This window comes from Tasmannia lanceolata, unplaced genomic scaffold (assembly GCF_043159265.1).
Source record: "Tasmannia lanceolata isolate RefF3 unplaced genomic scaffold, GAP_Taslan_0.1 ptg000023l, whole genome shotgun sequence".
NCBI classification, from domain to species: Eukaryota; Viridiplantae; Streptophyta; class Magnoliopsida; order Canellales; family Winteraceae; genus Tasmannia; species Tasmannia lanceolata.
The window spans coordinates 11,586,644-11,604,901 of NW_027518700.1; the positions used below are offsets into that span (position 1 = coordinate 11,586,644).

An 18,258-nucleotide genomic window follows, 5' to 3' on the forward strand; every position below is an offset into this window, starting at 1 on the left:
ATTGCATACACTCAGTGTCTCAGGCTCTCAGCTTGTCTTTATTATTTCAACATCTGTGAAAAGGTTATTATAGTTCCCAAAATGCTCTCAGAAGCTAATTAAAAGGAAAAGACAAGCTAAGTTTATGTTTGGGGGAATCTTGTAGCCGATCCACAGAGTTTCTAGTAGTTTTCCTTAAAAAAAACACTTAAAAATTTACAAAAAAATGGCATTGATTAGCGGGGCGGGGACAACTCCATCCCCTTCCCCTTCCCCTCCCCGCACCGGGGAATTTTTATAATCCCCTTCCCCTTCCCCTTCCCCTTTCAAATCGGGGAATCCCCTCCCCAAACGGGGGGGGCGGGGCGGATCCCCGCTTTTTCGGGTGAAATTGCCGGCCCTAGTAATGCACATGGAGGGATAGTAGTGTGCAACATACAACCTCCTCTGATCTTATCTTCTTTCGTGATTTGAACCCTTTTGACAATAAAACTAAGTAGCTGGAATATCTCTCGATCATGTGCTGTATGGCCCATTTTGAGACTGAGGAATTCTTCGATAGGGCCCAACGTCACAAAATGAGGTTCACCTCTACAATAAAGTGGGTCCCACCTTTTGATTAATCTCAATCAATCATTCCAGTTCTCTATAAACTTATATTTAGGCAATTAATCTCGTGGCTCACTTTAAATTAAGTGAGCCTGTGTGACTTCTCTCCCACAAAAGTGAGCCTCCAAATAGCTTTCCATGAAATTACCTAGCAAATCTCCATATTTATCTTTAGAAAGATAGGACGTTGTAGCTTCGCCTCTTAACTTATATTTAGATGTAGAAAGACAGGACCTCAGATTTTGGAATGGTGAAGAAGAAGAAGAATAGAAATAAAGAAGACTTCTTTTTAGGAATGTACGGATTCATGTATCAGCCGACGACTGAGCAGCATTGCGTGATGGCAAATTAGTATGTTGTCAATTCATTTTCCCTATTTATGTTAGGAAAAGTATTAAGGAATTGACATGGAGACTCCCTACTTTCTGCATTGCGTGACTCACTGTTCATTTTTAAACATTTTTAAACACAGGCTAAAATATTTTCCAAGGGGTATGCGACTTACCCCACTCTGGGGTAAATCATTTGACTTATAACCACTGGAACAATCACCACTTTTTGTAGCGGGTAAATGAATATTTCCCCTTATTTACTACCACCGGAACAAACTCTTAACAAAATGAGGAGTGTCATTATCAGAACAAAGCAAGTGTGGAGATTTCTTGTACATAGTCGTGTTGAAGGGAGCTACTTCATCGTATCCATTTGTTAAGTAATCTTGGGAAGTGATACATTCGCGCCTTTTTTTTTAAACTTGGAACAACTCCTTCTACTGTATTTATGACTACTACTTGAGAAGCTTCCCTTCACATTTGACTACTCCGCGAACACATTACGAAAGCATTTCACACAAGATACACTATGATTCATGACGCTTTTATTTTTTTTTATTTTTTTTTGACTAAGTCCTGCCGCCAAGCTATGTTTAGTGCTCTACGCGTCACAAGTCGCCCCAGTGTTACTTATTAAATGGGCGAAAGTAATTCATGATTATAAAAGAGCGTCCATCGCTATAAAAAAAAAGCTTATTCTATACCAGAAGTTATAAAAAATATCTGAAAGTGTCATATGCATGCCCCGATGTTATTTAATACATTACAAAAGCATTTTTATCAGAACTCTGATCCTTCCCCCGATGAGCACGACGTGGGAAGCGGGCCAAGGGAAGGAGGACCTCCCTGACATCACTATCAGTGCATGTTCGTCCATCCACTCACGTGATGACGTATGGCCACCAACAAGTAGGGGTGCAACTTGGGTCGGGTTGAACCCGAATTTGGGTTGGGTTGGGAAAAATCAACCCGAATTGGAAATTGGGTTGGGTTGGGTTGGGGTGTCGGGCAACCCGACCCGACCCGAAACCTGATTTCCAATTCCAATATGTATAAAATTTTTATTTCTATTTTTGTTTTGTCATTATATAACTCAAATCTAGAAAGAAATAAAAAACTTGGTGAAAGTTGTCCTAACTAACCCTCTTGTTGGGGAATATCTAATGACTTGGATGAGATGAAAATACAAAAATAAAATGGAGAAATCAAACAAATGGTGAAATCGGGTTGGATCGGGTTGAGAAAATTACAAATCGGGTTGGGTCGGGTTGGAAATCGGGTCGGGTCGGGTCGGGTTGGAAAAATGGGTTCCTCGGGTTGGCCTCAACCTGACCCAACCCGACCCGAGTTGCACCCCTACCAACAAGGGACATGCCCAGCTGCTGTCGTCTATAATAACCCCGTTAGAGCGACCACCGGATCCCACACTACAAGAAAAAGGACATTCATCGACGTTCACGAGTGTCGGTAAAAAGTTGTGAAAACGTCGGTGGAAGTAACACCGATGGTTTTGCATAAATGTCGGTAATTTCAGCGTGCTTAAAGCCTTTTACCGACGTTTTTAACTAATCGTCGGTGTATGGCCTAAAGCCACGATTTTGTCTGCCCACCTCCTTAGCACGTGCTCTCCTGAAGGAAGTAAGGAACCTTCCTTCCACTCTTGCAACACAGAGATCGTGCCCTCATTCCATAAAAGCCAATCAGCTTCTCCCAAGGACCAAAATACACTATATAATCATCATTATCCTTCCTCTATTGAGGGCACGACACGTCGCACCCACACCGAGCCACAATGCAAGAGGCCCCCTCCTCTATTAAAAGACCCCCACACTCAAAGGTAAATTGAGACGAATAAGGCAAGATATATAACTCTCTGGTTCCATTATTGCTTGGCTCTTCTCTGTTGTGCAGAATTCTGACTTTAGCGTCAAAGTGGTCTCCCGGAACCACAACTCTGGCCACCTAACTCTTTCTCTATGAGCACGGGCTTATCGCTTATCGAAGCTCTACCAACCGCCGGATCTCGGCATCATTTTAAAAAATTAAAAGCTAAATTAAAAATGATATCTAAGAACTTAAAAATGTAATTGACATGGAATATGTTACACATAAAACAAATAATTAAATTAGAGATAATCTATTTGCTACTATAGTTTATACTATAATGTAATTAAAAAAGGCTATTGATATTAACACTCATGTTTTGATAATTGCACTAACTCACCCTGTCTTTTCTTTTTTAATTGGGTTATGAGAGCTTTTGGGAATTGTAAAAGACAAGGTGACTTAGTGCAATTATCAAAACATGGCATTGTCCGCCTTTAAAATATGTACGTAAAAAAAGGAAAAAAATGAAAGGTGATAAAAGACAATTTTGATTGGGCGATAATATTTTGGGAAAATGATATTCTCATGCCCATGGATTCAATTATGGCACTACACCCTTCACTTTATACTTCTCTAAGGAGATTTATAGCCTTTTTCTCTCCTCATTCTGGGAATCAAAATACCACACCCTTGGAATTGGATACCGATACCGATTCCCAATTCATGTAATCCAAATTCACCTCGAGAAAACCGAAAGCCATTTACGTCTAGGTTTTCTTAAAAAAAGAAGAACCCTAGATTTTTTTCCTTTATAAAAGAGGAAATTAAAGAGTATCCAACTTCACTATCATAGTGCGAAAAAGAAGTAGAGTATTCAAAGCTGCTTCTTCTGTTCGCACTGGGTGCAACGACGAGTGCGGTCTTAGTCGTTTGTCCTATACATACGCTACCTTAGTCGTTGGGCCTACACGGTCTTTTCGACCCTTGATCCAACGGTCCAGAATCTTTCTCACGAAGCTGGAGTGCAAATCTTTCTCCATCTGGCTCTTTTTCTTCTTTATTCTTCTTTCTCTCCCTTCCTCTTTTTATATTAAAGCCCCCATTTGGAAACAAAGACACCACCATCAACACAGCAAAAATGGAGAATAACGAGGAATACAAATTATACTGGGAAACCAATATGTTCTTCCAAAACGAAGAACTCGACAGGTATTCAAAAAATCAGTTCCTCTTTTGTTTCATTCATGGGTATTTTTTGTTACAGTTTTAATTTTTTCAGTACTTCTGAGTTGGGTTTCTTAGAACTCAAAAGGTTGTTGATGGTTTTATTTTTGAATTTCTTTAAAGAAGTTTGGTATTTTCACCTCCTTGATTTGATGTCTTCCACCACCCCATACTGTCATGTAAGGTTGCAACTTGGGTTGGATTTTACCCCACCCGCATCGGGCCGACCCGAAAATTACCCGGGTCGGGTTTAGAAATCATTGGTCTTGGGTTGGTTAGGATTTTAAGTTGAAAAACCCGGTTCAATCTTGGGTTGGATAGGGTTTAAAGAAAAAAAACTAGAAACCCGGCCGACCCGACTCTAAAAGTTGTAGTACAACTTCCTTAAAACATGGCGAATTATTTTCTAATATATTGATATAATTGTCTTCATTGAGCTGGTCATGTTTGTGATGTGAAAAATAGTTATACACTCAGTTGATATAAATCTAGAGACTTTTGGCAAGTAAATTTATTATTTTCTACGATCTTTGAAATTAGTCATTATCTAAGCTAGATAATAAAAACCCGACTCGACCGTCTCGACCCGAACCAACCCGAGGAATTATCTTGGGTTGGGGAAAACCCAACCCGACCGACCCGAGATAATTTCTTAGGTAGGGTAGGGTAACCTGACCCGTCCGAACCAAGTTGCAACCTTAATGTCATTTTCAGTTCATTGGAATCGTAAAAGCCAACAAAACTTGTAAAAATAAAAGGTATGGGGTGGAAATATCAGATTTTGAAATAGTATATCGAAACAAGAATTTTTAAGGTGTGTTGTGTGTTTTGCAGTTGGGGATTAGATGAGGCAATTTCTGGGTATTACGATGATTCAAGTTCTCCGGATGGTGCTGCTTCTTCGGCGACCCCAAAGAACAATATTGACTCAGAGAGAAAAAGAAGGAAGAAGCTCAATGATAGTCTTTATGCCCTCAGAGCCGTTGTACCCCGCATAAGTAAGGTAGGACGAAAAATTACAAAATAAATACAAAAGATAAGACAAGGGCAATGATATTTTCACCCCCTGCAGTGCTCATTCGCTCCCCTTTTAACTTGATTTGACGTCAACAAGTGTTAAAGTTGCCCACTTTTCAAGTTATAAGGGGGCGAATGCGTACTGCAGGGGGCCGGGTGAAAATATCATCGCCCTAAGTCCATAGGCGGTTTGGATCAACCTATGGTGTGGGCTGTACATTCCATTTTGAAAGATGTCCCCGTGAGGCTCTTAAGGAAGAGATTTCAGATAAGGGGGTGAATTTATCACCGGCCATTCAAATATTGCAAAAACAAAAGAAAAAAATTTCAGTCTACTGAGTGTATTCTTTTGTAAGTATAATACATATGGGGGAATTTGATTGATCAAGGGCTAGGCTTGTCCTACCATGGTGGGGTCGACGTCAATGGGCTACACTTATGGACATGGCTTTGACACATCCATGAGGGACACATGGTCCGGGAAAATGAATGTAAGAATCTTTTTAGGATTTCTATCAAATACTACGTCGGAAAAAGGAGGGTACCACATATGAAATGATTTTGAACGGGAAATGATTTATTCGTTCACTTTTCTTCTCGGGGCCACTCTCTTTCAGTGTGAAAAGAGTAGCTATAAATACACTAGAAGCACTGAAAGAGAGTAGCTATAAATACACTAGAAGAAGAGTGGTTGGGGAAGAAAAGTAGGAGAATTTACATCTCACTAGGGAACACTATAAATTATTTTGGACCCATCTCTTCACCATGGTTTTAAATTTCGACCGAAATCCGAAATTTCGGTGGAGACCGACACCGCAATCATTCAAAACCGAAACTCATTTATTTCGGCTGAAATTTTGGTTTTTCCGAAATTTGACCCAAAAAATCTGTTTTTTTTAATATTAATTTAATATTTCACAGAAATTTTGACCGAAATTACCGTAATTTCAACCGAAATTTAATAATGAATAAAATATTGGGGAAATTTTGACCGAAATTTAATAATGAATAAAATATTGTTTTCGGGTTTTGTACCGACTGAAATTTCATTTCAAGGTCCAAAACCGGTGCCGAAACCAAAATTTTAAACCTTGCTCTTCACTACAATGGACTGTGTCTGAAACAACCCTACAAATTTTGCCACATAGGAATATGATGTTTATTTTATCAAACTATAAGGGTATTTTTTCATAAAAAAATGTATATCTTTGAAATATGATAGTATAAGGAGGGCCGTTTGGGCATCTCCGTCTTCCTAGCACCTGTGGGGCCTTTTCTCTTCCTCGTCTTTTTTTTATTATTTATTTTTTGTTAATTAATGAAACCTTTTCTTTTCTTGTGTATGTTTTATAGAGATTTTATAAGGTGTAAGCCCTTATACTCCCGTATTTTTCTAAAAGTACTGTACGGCCTGAACACCGTCGGATGATCGAAACCATCCATTTGATGGGCCATAACATAAATAGGTTGTGCCTAAAAAATTATTTAATTATGATGTTTTAACCGTCCCATCTAGAGAGAGAATATTGTTCTATATTTTTCCACACTAAGTACAATTAAATAGATTTTGACTATGATTAATTGATTGGTTGAATTGAATAATTGTACGGGGTTAGATGGACAAAGCATCAACCATCAAGGACGCAATCAAGTACATTCAAGAGCTTCATGAGCAAGAAAAGAAGATCCAAGCTGAGATTATAGAGCTTGAGACTCTGAAACAAAAGAAAATACCCATTTGTGATATTGAACACACAAGCCTCTCCCTTTCTCAATCAAATAAAAAGAGAACGGATCAAAGCTGTGATTCTAAGGTTACTGGAGGACAACGAACGGCTACCATAGAAGTCCTAGAAGTAAGTTGTACAACTTTTTTTGAAATTGGAATAGGAAGCCGACTCCGATTCCTAATTCTGGCAATCCAAACTAGGGGTGTAAACGAGCCGAGCCGAGCTTGGCCAGGCTCGGCTCGGCTCGTTAAGCTCAAAAGCTCGGCTCGGGCTCGGCTCAAGCTCGAACCAGGCTCGGCTTGGCTGGGCTCGGTCAGGCTCGCGAGCCTTACCGAGCTCAGGTTATATTAAGTTCACACCCCTCATCTTCCCTGGACAGCCCTATCTAGTGTAATTTGACTACTTTTTTTATACTATGGGGGGTGGTCCAAGTAACAAATGGGGTTCCAAAAATGAAGTGACATATTTTGCCTTCCCCTTTCACTCCCTGGATATCCCTTTTAGTGTATATATTAATATATAATATATATATTTAAATATATTAAATTCTTAACGAGCCGAGCCTGGCCTAAATCGGGCTCGGCTCGTTAAGCTTAATGAGCCTGGCAAGCCGGCTCGGCTCGTTAAGGATTCGAGCCGAGCTCGAGCCCGAGCCAAAATTGACACCCTTAATCCAAACACAGCCATATATAAAGTAAAGATTCGAGTTCCATTTTTCAAACAAAGTGGTGCAGTTATCAATTCTTTTATTCTGTAATTACCCAAATAATAGGGTGAATGTTTAGTAAAGGATTCGAGTTCCATTAGAGTCTAGTGTGAATGTTTAATCCCTCTTAATTACCCAAATAATAGAAAGGATGCTTAGAGGTAAATAAATTTACTTATAAAAATATTTTTGAATAAATTGCAGCTTAGGGTTTATGAGGTGGGAGAAAGGACATCGGTTATTAGCATCACTTGCAGTAAAAAGACAGATACGATGGTAAAGCTGTTCGAAGTTTTTGAGTCTTTGAAGCTTAAAATCATTACAGCAAATATCACTGCTTTATCTGGCAGGCTTTTGAAGACTGTTTTCGTCGAGGTAATTTTTCCCAATATAATAAATTTCATTACTCTCTATTATAGTTACCCCGGTGGGAAACAAATTTGGGAAGCTAAACGTGAAACGGAAATGGGAAACACATGAAAAAAATATAACTGAAACAGGAAACGAGAAAATAATAAAAAATCATATGAGAAACACCTTCGGAAACACATTAGAAGCGTTTCAGAAACGATAGAAAAAACACACCTGAAACACAAAGAAAACATGGAATATATGGTTTTGTAGATTTAAATTTTGTTAATTTCAAATTTTTATTTGATTTTTTCTTATTTTTATTCTTATTGCAATGTATGCTATTGTTTTCTTTTTTAATATCTATTCCACAATTTTTTATGTGTTTTTTCAAAAATGATTTTCATAAGTTCCACACATATTTCCTACATGTTTCACATGCTTTTCTACGAGTGTTGCATACGTTTATGAAGCGTTCCACACATGATTTACATAAGTTTCTCATATGTTTCCCGTGCATTTCGGAAACATTTCTCCAATATTTTTTATCATGTTTCGGAAATATTTCCGAAATGCCGGAAACACAGTTTACGGGAAACGAGTCTCACTCGTGAGAAACACGTTATAGGGGAAACAGGTTTCCCACCTGCCGAAGGAGTTTCGGGCAACTATGCTCCCTACTTTTGCCTCATTACGGGTGTGTTTGGCGTACCGTTTGAAATAGCATTTGAAACGGCATTTTGCCAAACGGTGTTTTCATGTTTGATTGGCCAGATCAAAATGGCGTTTTACACGGCAAACGGAGGTATTGTATATTTGGATGCAAATGTCCCAAAACGGAGTTTTAGTGGTAAAAAGGTGTAAAAATGAGTTTTGGTGAGGGCAAACACGTAAAAACCCACAGCTCAAGTTTTGCAAATGGACCTCCCCCCCTCCATTTGCAAAACGCCGTTTTGAGGGTTCAAAACGGTGTTTCAAACAGCGTTTCAAACGGTGGCTACGCACCCAAATACTCCCAAACGGCCGTTTGGCCCCAAAATGCTGTTTCAAACGCCAAACGGTGTTTTAAACGGTACGCAAACACGCACTACAAATGCTAAGTAAACATTCGCTCTTAGGCTCTTTTCTAACAGCCACTTTTTCGTCACTACACATGGCACATGGATGTGACAGGGACCGTTGAACTGACCTATGAAAACACGTCCGATCCAATTCTTCAAAATGACAAAAATACCCTTGCTTAGTATGGAATGATATATTCTCACCCTTTTCTTTGCAGTACCACCTCCTTTAAGTTTAGAAACTAAAAGGAGTAATCTTGACGGGGGAGAATATATCAATTCCCTTGTTTTATTTTATTTTGAAAAGGGATTTGCTAAGCTCCGTCACAAAAGGATTTTCGCGGCTGGTCTGTCGCACATCAGACCAGCCACCTCGTTAATGAAGACAACAGAGTTGTCTTCATTAACGAGGTGGCTGGTCTGATGTCTGTTGTCTTCATTAACGAGGTGGCTGGTCTGATGTGCGACCGACCAGCCGCCAAAATCCCACCTCGTTAATGAAGACAACAGAGTTGTCTTCATTAACGAGGTGGCTGGTCTGATGTGCGACCGACCAGCCGCCAAAATCCTTTTGCGATGGACGCTAGCAATTAGTTGCTTGGGCCTTTCCTACGGAGAAATCATGACCTCTTTGGACCTTACACATGGCAAGGGGGTTGGATCTGATCCGTTGATCCTACTTGTAACCACTAGTCTAACATTTGCTAATATGAGGTGTCAATATCGCTGTCCAAATGGGGTCTTAACCTCTTCACCTACCTATGAAAGAAAATAAATAATTTAAGAAACTAAGGTTTTCTAAATCAACTCTTGTAAGATTTGCTAATTTGAGTAAATTATTTGGTCAGGCTGATGAAGTAGAAAAAGCTCAACTGAAGGAGAAGATTGAAATAGCCATAGCAGATTTGGATGTGCCCAAAAGTTCTATAAGCTTCTAGTTCAAGGAAAGGAATCCTAAGTTTTCTCTACACGTGTATTTTCGTCATGAGAGGCTAAACTTTCTACATTCAGCTTACCATAAGGAGCCATCTTGGCAATTATATTGGAATGCATTACTGAAGTCATGTACTCACCATTATATTTTCAATATATTTTGCTATTTCTCTACCAGTGATAACGAAACAAACATGGCAAAATTCTATCCCCTTATGACCCCACAATACACATAGCATGTGTTGGGGTATGGTGTGGGACCCCCGTTTTCCCTCTTTTTGTTGAAAGGTTAAAATGATTGCTTGTATCGTGGATGCATTATATTACCATGCTTCGTGGTCTATATCGTCCCTGAGGCATATCATTATTGATCTAAGTCTTTGCAAATGAATCGTCTACCAACAGCACAATGTACCCCCATTAGAATCAAGGTAGATGCTCTCCAACAATGAAACCCTTTATGAAGTGAAAGGACAGCAAGGCACCAAAACCCTCAAGAAGCCAGCACAAGCAAGATGAAGGCAAGACAACCCTTGCAGAGGCACAACAGTCCTCATGAAGGCATAGCAGCCCTTAAGATGGCACAATAGTCCACATATATCCACAGAAGTTCACACGAGGAGACAAAAGATCATACTAAGATTGCACCACAGTTAAATACCACCCACTTGAAGCAGCAGCTCACACGAAGCAACAGTTCACACCAAGACTACACAGCGATCCACAAGAAACTGCAACACAAAAAAGACTATCGTAATCCTCTTCGCTTTATTGCTCCACAGTTCCATTTCCAGCTTCTTAACAACTTTGTTTTGAAAGGATAACAAGAAATAAATAAGAAGAAAAGAAAGATACAAATGGGGAAGAGGTTACCCTTCATACAATGTGTTCAGCTTCTTTATTACACCATCACTTTGTTATGAACAAGGTTTTAAATGTCGGTTTCGGTGACCACCGAAACCAAAATGTTTCAGTTTCGGTGGAAATTTCGACCGAAATCATGTAAAATTTTGACAAAAAATTCGTCTTTTTAAAAACTTTCACCGAAATGTATAAATTTCAATGGAAATTTTGGTAATTTCGGTAGAAATTTCAGCACTTGTGGTGGAAATCTTTAACATTTCAGCAGAAATTTCGTGGAAATCATGTAACATTTCAATTCAATGTACTTTCAGTGTTGGCCCTGGCCGAAATTTAAAATTTCATATTTCTTTTTGGAATGTTACCGTCATCTTATCCATATTTGAGTTAAGCTGTATCATCAAGTTTGGAATGTACAACCTTTTCCAAAAAGAACATGTCATCAAATGTGGAATGACACACAACAACTGTAAACATCATCGAAACATATCAAGTGCCTATCTTAGCCAAGAAATGGAGATTCAAAAAAATCAAAATAACATGGATGTAGGTTAAGTCCTGTCTATATAGACTTTAACCCCATCTCCTCACAGTTTTGAATATTCGATCTTTGGTCAGTCCCTTTGTGAGAGCATCAACCATATTATCATTCGATCGCACATCAACCAAAGTGATAATACCTTGTTCTATAAGATAATACAGCGTGGCATGTTTCAGCCTAACATGTCTCCTCTTACCATTAAAGAGCGAGTTTTTCACAACCGTAATTGTAGCTTGATTATCATAGAACAAACTTAAAGAGTTAATCTTTAAATGAGTCAATCGAATGTCCAGGATCAGATCTCTTATCCACTCTGCTTCATCTCCTGTAGAAGTTAAAGCATAAAGTTCTGATTCCATAGATGACAGAGCAATACAAGTCTGTATTTTGACTTCCATGCAACAGCGGCTCCACCCAATGTAAATACATAACCACTGGTAGATTTACTGTCTCCTAATTCTGAGCCCTATGATGCATCATAATATCCTTCCAGGATAGGAGGATGGCCATTATAACATAGAGCATATCCTTGAGTACCCTTAAGGTATCTCATTAGCCTCATAAGGGCATCTCAATGCTCATGGCCAGGATTACTAGTGAAACGACTCAGCAATGCAACTGTAAAGGCTATGTCTGGCCTAGTTGAGACTACCAATCAGTTTAGAATAATCTAATTGATTCACAATGTCTCCTTCATTAGAGATCAGCTTCTTAGTATAATCAAATGGTGTCTCAATCGGTTTACACTCACTGTATCCCCATGTAGAAAGTAGTTTTTCAATATAATGGGCTTGGCTAAGAGTAATCCCTTGCCTTTCAAAACTTACTTTCATACTAAGAATGGTGTCAACCGCACCAAGATCTTTCATGTCGAATTCTTTAGCCAAAGCGGATTTCACGTCACTCACTAGAGAGAGATCGGAACCAAGAATCAACATATCGTCCACATACAAGCAAATAATCGCAACCTTATTCGACACAGAACGAAAGTAAAGGCATTTATCTGAGTAACTGGTCTGAAAACCAAAGCTCTTTACTACCTTGTCAAATTTTTGATGCCACAATTTAGGTGCTTGTTTAAGACCATACAAAGATTTGTTTAACTTACAAACTTTGTTCTCGAAACCTTCCATGACAAACCCTTCAGGTTGGTTCATGTAGATTTTCTTTGTGAGGTCTTCATTAAGGAAAGCCGTTTTTACATCCATTTGATGTACAACATACTTCTCAATAGAAGCAAAAGCAAGAAGAATTCTTATCGTTGCCAAATGATAGACCGTTGAGTAAATATCAAAGTGGTCTATCTCACTTACTTGAGTATAGCCCTTAGCTACAAAACGTGCTTTATACCGAGCTATGGATCCGTCAGGATTAAGTTTCTTCTTCAAAATCCACTTACATCCCACAGTCTTAGCCCATTTTGAAAATCGACTAGATGCCAAGTTTGATTTTGTAACAGAGAGCTCATTTCATCATAAACAGCTTCTGCCCACAACAAAAAGTCCCGAGTTCGCATCGCTTCCTTATAGGATGATGGATCATTCTCTAAATGGTAGGTCACAAAGTCCTCACCAAAGTTCTTGGGGACTCTATCTCTTGTACAAACTCTTAAAGGTTCTGATTTAAAAATCAGTGTAGAGCAGGTGTCAGAAATATTCTGTCCAAACTCTACATGCGATTTAGAAACTCTAATGCTTCAAAATTGTTAGAGGAAATTAGGTCAAGCAAGAGGTTGCTTGAAGCATTACACCCAAGGTATCTAGTTTGGAATACCAAGTTTGTTACCTCCTGGCCCTATATATAGAGAGATACACTAGGGTTAATGACTGGTTAATGGACTCTAGCCCATGTAGGCCCACTACACCGGTCCATTATCTTATTGGGCTTATATTAGAACATATATGGGTTATATTATATACCCAACAAAAACATCATGTGAGACACCTGAACTTAAATTAGTCATCCAATTAGGATAATCTGAAAATAAAATTAGTAATCACCCAATTATGATAAATTCATGGAATCATAACCACAAAAGTTGGATTTAAATTAAACTTCTAATTCATTGATCCAATACAAATGTTAAAGTATAAGAGGTGGCTCCTAAAGTGGAACTTACAATAGAGAGATCTAAATAAGAGATTTCTAAGGGAGAGCGAGAGAGATTTGCAGTGAAAATGAGAGTGATCAGAACAATAAGTGACGAAGAAATCAACTAGCAGTTTGGGCTTTATATTGTAAGGTTTTTCCCAAGGAAAAGTTTTACCCGGAAAATTTACTTACCGAAAAAATTGTCAGTAAAAGTTTTCATGATGGCCAAACTTGCCGGCAAATCTCCACAGATGGGAAGGTTTGGAATGTCACTATGTCAGTAGTCGAGAAAAGGAACAAGTGCAGCTCCGTTTGGTTGCCGGAATTTTTTTGGTTCTTAGGATTTTTGTGGAACAAAAAACTTCCTGGGAGATTGGTTGGAAAAAAAACTCCCTGGAAGTATCCCGGCAAAATAAAAACCCCATGTTTGGTTGAACGGACTATGGTGGGGAAAAAATGCTTTGTTTAGTTGCTTGAACTGTTGGGAAGAAAGAAAAAGCTTCTGCAAGCTTTTTTTTGGTTACTGAGATTATTTTGGTTCCTGGGACTATTTTTTTTCCTTCCTGGGATTTCGTGCGGGGTTATTTTGGTTCCTGGAACATATATGGGTTATATTATATACCCAACAAAAGCATCATGTGAGGCACCTGAACTTAAATTAGTCATCCAATTAGGATAATCTGAAAATAAAATTAGTAAATCACCCAATTATGATAAATTCATGGAATCATAACCACAAAAGTTGGATTTACAAATGTTAAAGTATAAGAGGTGGCCTCCTAAAGTGGAACTTACAAGAGAGAGATCTAAATAAAAGATTTCTAAGCTAGAGCGAGAGAGATTTGCAGTGAAAATGAGAGAGATAAGAACAATAAGTGAGGAAGAAATCAACTAGCAGTTTGGGGTTTATATTGTAAGGTTTTTCCTAAGGAAAAGTTTTACCCGGAAAATTTACTTACCGAAAAAATTGTCAGTAAAAGTTTTCATGATGGACAAACTTGCCTGCAAATCTCCACAGATGGGAAGGTTTGGGATGTCACTATGTCAGTAGTCGAGAAAAGGAACAAGTGCAGCTCCGTTTGGTTGCCGGAATTTTTTGGTTCTTGGGATTTTTGTGGAACAAAAAACTTCCTGGGAGATTGGTGGGATAAAAAACTCCCTCGAAGTATCCCGGTAAAATAAAAATCCCATGTTTGGTTGACCGGACTATGGGGGAAAAAATGCTTTGTTTTGTTGCTTGAACTGTTGGAAGAAAGAAAAATCTACTGCAAGCTTACTTTTGGTTACTGAGATTAGTTTGGTTCCTAGGACTAATTTTTTTCCTTCCTGGTATTTCGTGCGGGGTTATTTTGGTTCCTGGGACTATTTTGGGCCCACCAACCAAACGTGGGTTTCCTGCGGAAATTCCACAAAAGTCCCAATAATCAAAAAAATTCCGGCAACCAAACGTATATTTCATGGAAAAAACATTCCTGATTACCAATCACCCTAAAGAAAAGGTCATATCTAGTTATAAGGAAGGGGCCCACATTCATTCAGGAAAATGGTTGTACCCTTCATGGCACTTCAAGATATGAGGAAAATGTCCCCTGTGATATTGGCATCTTACCAAATGAAATACAACTTTTATTAGAAGCTACTAGTCTCTAAATAAAGGCTCGAAACGCTTGATTCTGAGTAAAATATAGGAACAATTTTGTCCTTTCAGTACCTCTGATGGCAAATTACTATGTTGTCAATTCATTTTCCCTATTTATGTTAGGAAAAGTATTAAGGAATTGACATCGAGACTCCCTACTTTCTGCATTGCGTGACTCACTGTTCATTTTTAAACATTTTTAAACACAGGCTAAAATATTCTCCAAGGGGTATGCGACTTACCCCACTCTGGGGTAAATCATTTGACTTATAACCACTGGAACAATCACCACTTTTTGTAGCGGGTAAATGAATATTTCCCCTTATTTACTACCACCGGAACAAACTCTTAACAAAATGAGGAGTGTCATTATCAGAACAAAGCAAGTGTGGAGATTTCTTGTACATAGTCGTGTTGAAGGGAGCTACTTCATCGTATCCATTTGTTAAGTAATCTTGGGAAGTGATACATTCGCCCCTTTTTTTTTAACTTGGAACCACTCCTTCTACTGTATTTATGACTACTACTTGAGAAGCTTCCCTTCACATTTGACTACTCCGCGAACACATTACGAAAGCATTTCACACAAGATACACTATGATTCATGACGCTTTTAATTATTATTATTATTTTTGGCTAAGCCCCACCACCAAGCTATGTTTAGTGCTCTACGCGTCACAAGTCGCCCCAGTGTTGCTTATTAAATGGGCGCAAGTAATTCATGATTAGAAAAGAGCGTCCATGGCTTAAAAAAAAAAGCTTATTCTATACCAGAAGTTATAAAAAATATATGAAAGTGTCATATGCATGCCCCGATGTTATTTAATACATTACAAAAGCATTTTTATTAGAACTCTGATCCTTCCCCGGATGAGCGCGACGTGGGAAGCGAGCCAAGGGAAGGAGGACCTCCCTGACATCACTATCAGTGCATGTTCGTCCATCCACTCACGTGATGACGTATGGCCACCAACAAGTAGGGGTGCAGCTTGGGTCTCAACCCTGAATTTGGGTTGGGTTAGGTTGGGTTGAGTTTTTTTAAAATCGGGTTGGGTTAGGTTGGGAAAAATCAACCCGAATTGGAAATTGGGTTGGGTCGGGTTGGGGTGTCGGGCAACCTGACCCGACCCGAAACCTGATTTCCAATTCCAATATGTATAAAATTTTTATTTCTATGTTTGTTTTGTCATTATATAACTCAATTCTAGAAAGAAATAAAAAACTTGGTGAAAGTTGTCCTAATTAACCCTCTTGTTGGGGAACATCTAATGACTAGGATGAGATGGAAATACAAAAATAAAATGGAAAAATCAAACAAATGGTGAAATTGGGTTGGGTCGGGCTGAGAAAATTACAAATCGGGTTGGGTCGGGTCGGGTTGGAAATTGGGTTGGGTCGGGTCGGGTTAGAAAAATGGGTTCCTCGGGTTGGGTTGGGTTGGCCTCAACCTGACCCAACCCGACCCGAGTTGCACCCCTACCAACAAGGGACATGCCCAGCTGCTGCCGTCTATAATAACCTCGTTAGAGCGATCACCGGATCCCACACTACAAGAAAAAGGACATTCATCGACGTTCACGAGTGTTAAAAAGTTGTAAAAACGTCGGTGGACGTAACACCGATGGTTTTGCATAAATGTCGGTAATTTCAGCGTGCTTAAAGCCTTTTTACCGACGTTTTTAACTAATTGTCGGTGTATGGCCTAAAGCCACGATTTTGTCTGCCCACCTCCTTAGCACGTGCTCTCCTGAAGGAAGTAAGGAACCTTCCTTCCACTCTTGCAACACAGAGATCGTGTCCTCATTCCATGAAAGCCAATCAGCTTCTCCCAAGGACCAAAATACACTGTATATAATCATCATTATCCTTCCTCTATTGAGGGCACGACACGTCGCACCCACACCGAGCCACAATGCAAGAGGCCCCCTCCTCTATTAAAAGACCCCCACACTCAAAGGTAAATTGAGACGAATAAGGCAAGATATATAACTCTCTGGTTCCATTATTGCTTGGCTCTTCTCTGTTGTGCAGAATTCTGACTTGAGCGTCGAAGTGGTCTCCCGGAACCACAACTCTGGCCACCTAACGCTTTCTCTATGAGCACGGGCTTATCGCTTATCGAAGCTCTACCAACCGCTGGATCTCGGCATCATTTTAAAAAATTAAAAGCTAAATAAAAAATGATATCTAAGAACTTAAAAATGTAATTGACATGGAATATCTTATACATAAAACAAATAATTAAATTAGAGATAATCTATTTGCTACTATAGTTTATACTATAATGTAATTAAAAAAGGCTATTGATATTAACACTCATGTTTTGATAATTGCGCTAACTCACCCTGTCTTTTCTTTTTTAATTGGGTTATGAGAGCTTTTGGGAATTGTAAAAGACAAGGTGACTTAGTGCAATTATCAAAACATGGCATTGTCCGCCTTTAAAATATGTACGTAAAAAAAGGAAAAAAATGAAAGGTGATAAATAAGGCGATAAGTTAGGGGCGTGTTCTTTAATATTCCAAACGTTAAGGCCCTGTTCATTTTAGATTGTGACAACAGATTGTGAGCTTCAAACCGATTATTGGGCTCAAAATTAAACGCATTTTTTTATTCCAACAATCAGTTTGGGGCTCAAATCAGTTGTCACAATCTAAAAGGAACAAGGCCTAAAGAACATGCCATAAATCGTTGATTCTTGTAAGTATTGATTTTACAGATGGGTCATCCCTGTCGGGTGATGGTACGTGGTGGGTCCTACAAAATTTTTGTCACAAAAACTACATTTTTTTATATGAATTGTGTTAACGCGGAGAGCACATGCTATTTTTATATTTTCTCATATTAAAGACAATTTTGATTGGGCGATAATATTTTGGGAAAATGATATTCTCATGCCCATGGATTCAATTATGGCACTACACCTTTCACTTTATACTTCTCTAAGGAGATTTATTGCCTTTTTCTCTCCTCATTCTGGGAATCAAAATACCACACCCTTGGAATTGGATACCGATACCGATTCCCAATTCATGTAATCCAAATTCACCTCGAGAAAACCGAAAGCCATTTACGTCTAGGTTTTCTTAAAAAAAGAAGAACCCTAGATTTTTTTCCTTTATAAAAGAGGAAATTAAAGAGTATCCAACTTCACTATCATAGTGCGAAAAAGAAGTAGATTATTCAAAGCTGCTTCTTCTGTTCGCACTGGGTGCAACGACGAGTGCGGTCTTAGTCGTTTGGCCTATACTATACATACGCGGCCTTAGTCGTTGGGCCTACACGGTCTTTTCGACCCTTGATCCAACGGTCCAGAATCTTTCTCACGAAGCTGAAGTGCAAATCTTTCTCCATGTG

General features: G+C 38.9%; 1 protein-coding gene across 1 annotated transcript; it reads left to right on the forward strand.

Moving 5' to 3' along the window:
* Positions 1-3,834: 3,834 nt before the first annotated feature.
* Positions 3,835-9,946, forward strand: LOC143856419 (transcription factor bHLH35-like). Its single transcript, XM_077366625.1, has 5 exons — positions 3,835-3,956; positions 4,806-4,974; positions 6,605-6,844; positions 7,629-7,799; positions 9,685-9,946. The coding sequence occupies exons 1-5, from the start codon at positions 3,886-3,888 to the stop codon at positions 9,772-9,774; spliced, it is 741 nt and encodes a 246-aa protein (XP_077222740.1). The 5' UTR covers positions 3,835-3,885; the 3' UTR covers positions 9,775-9,946.
* Positions 9,947-18,258: the final 8,312 nt, after the last annotated feature.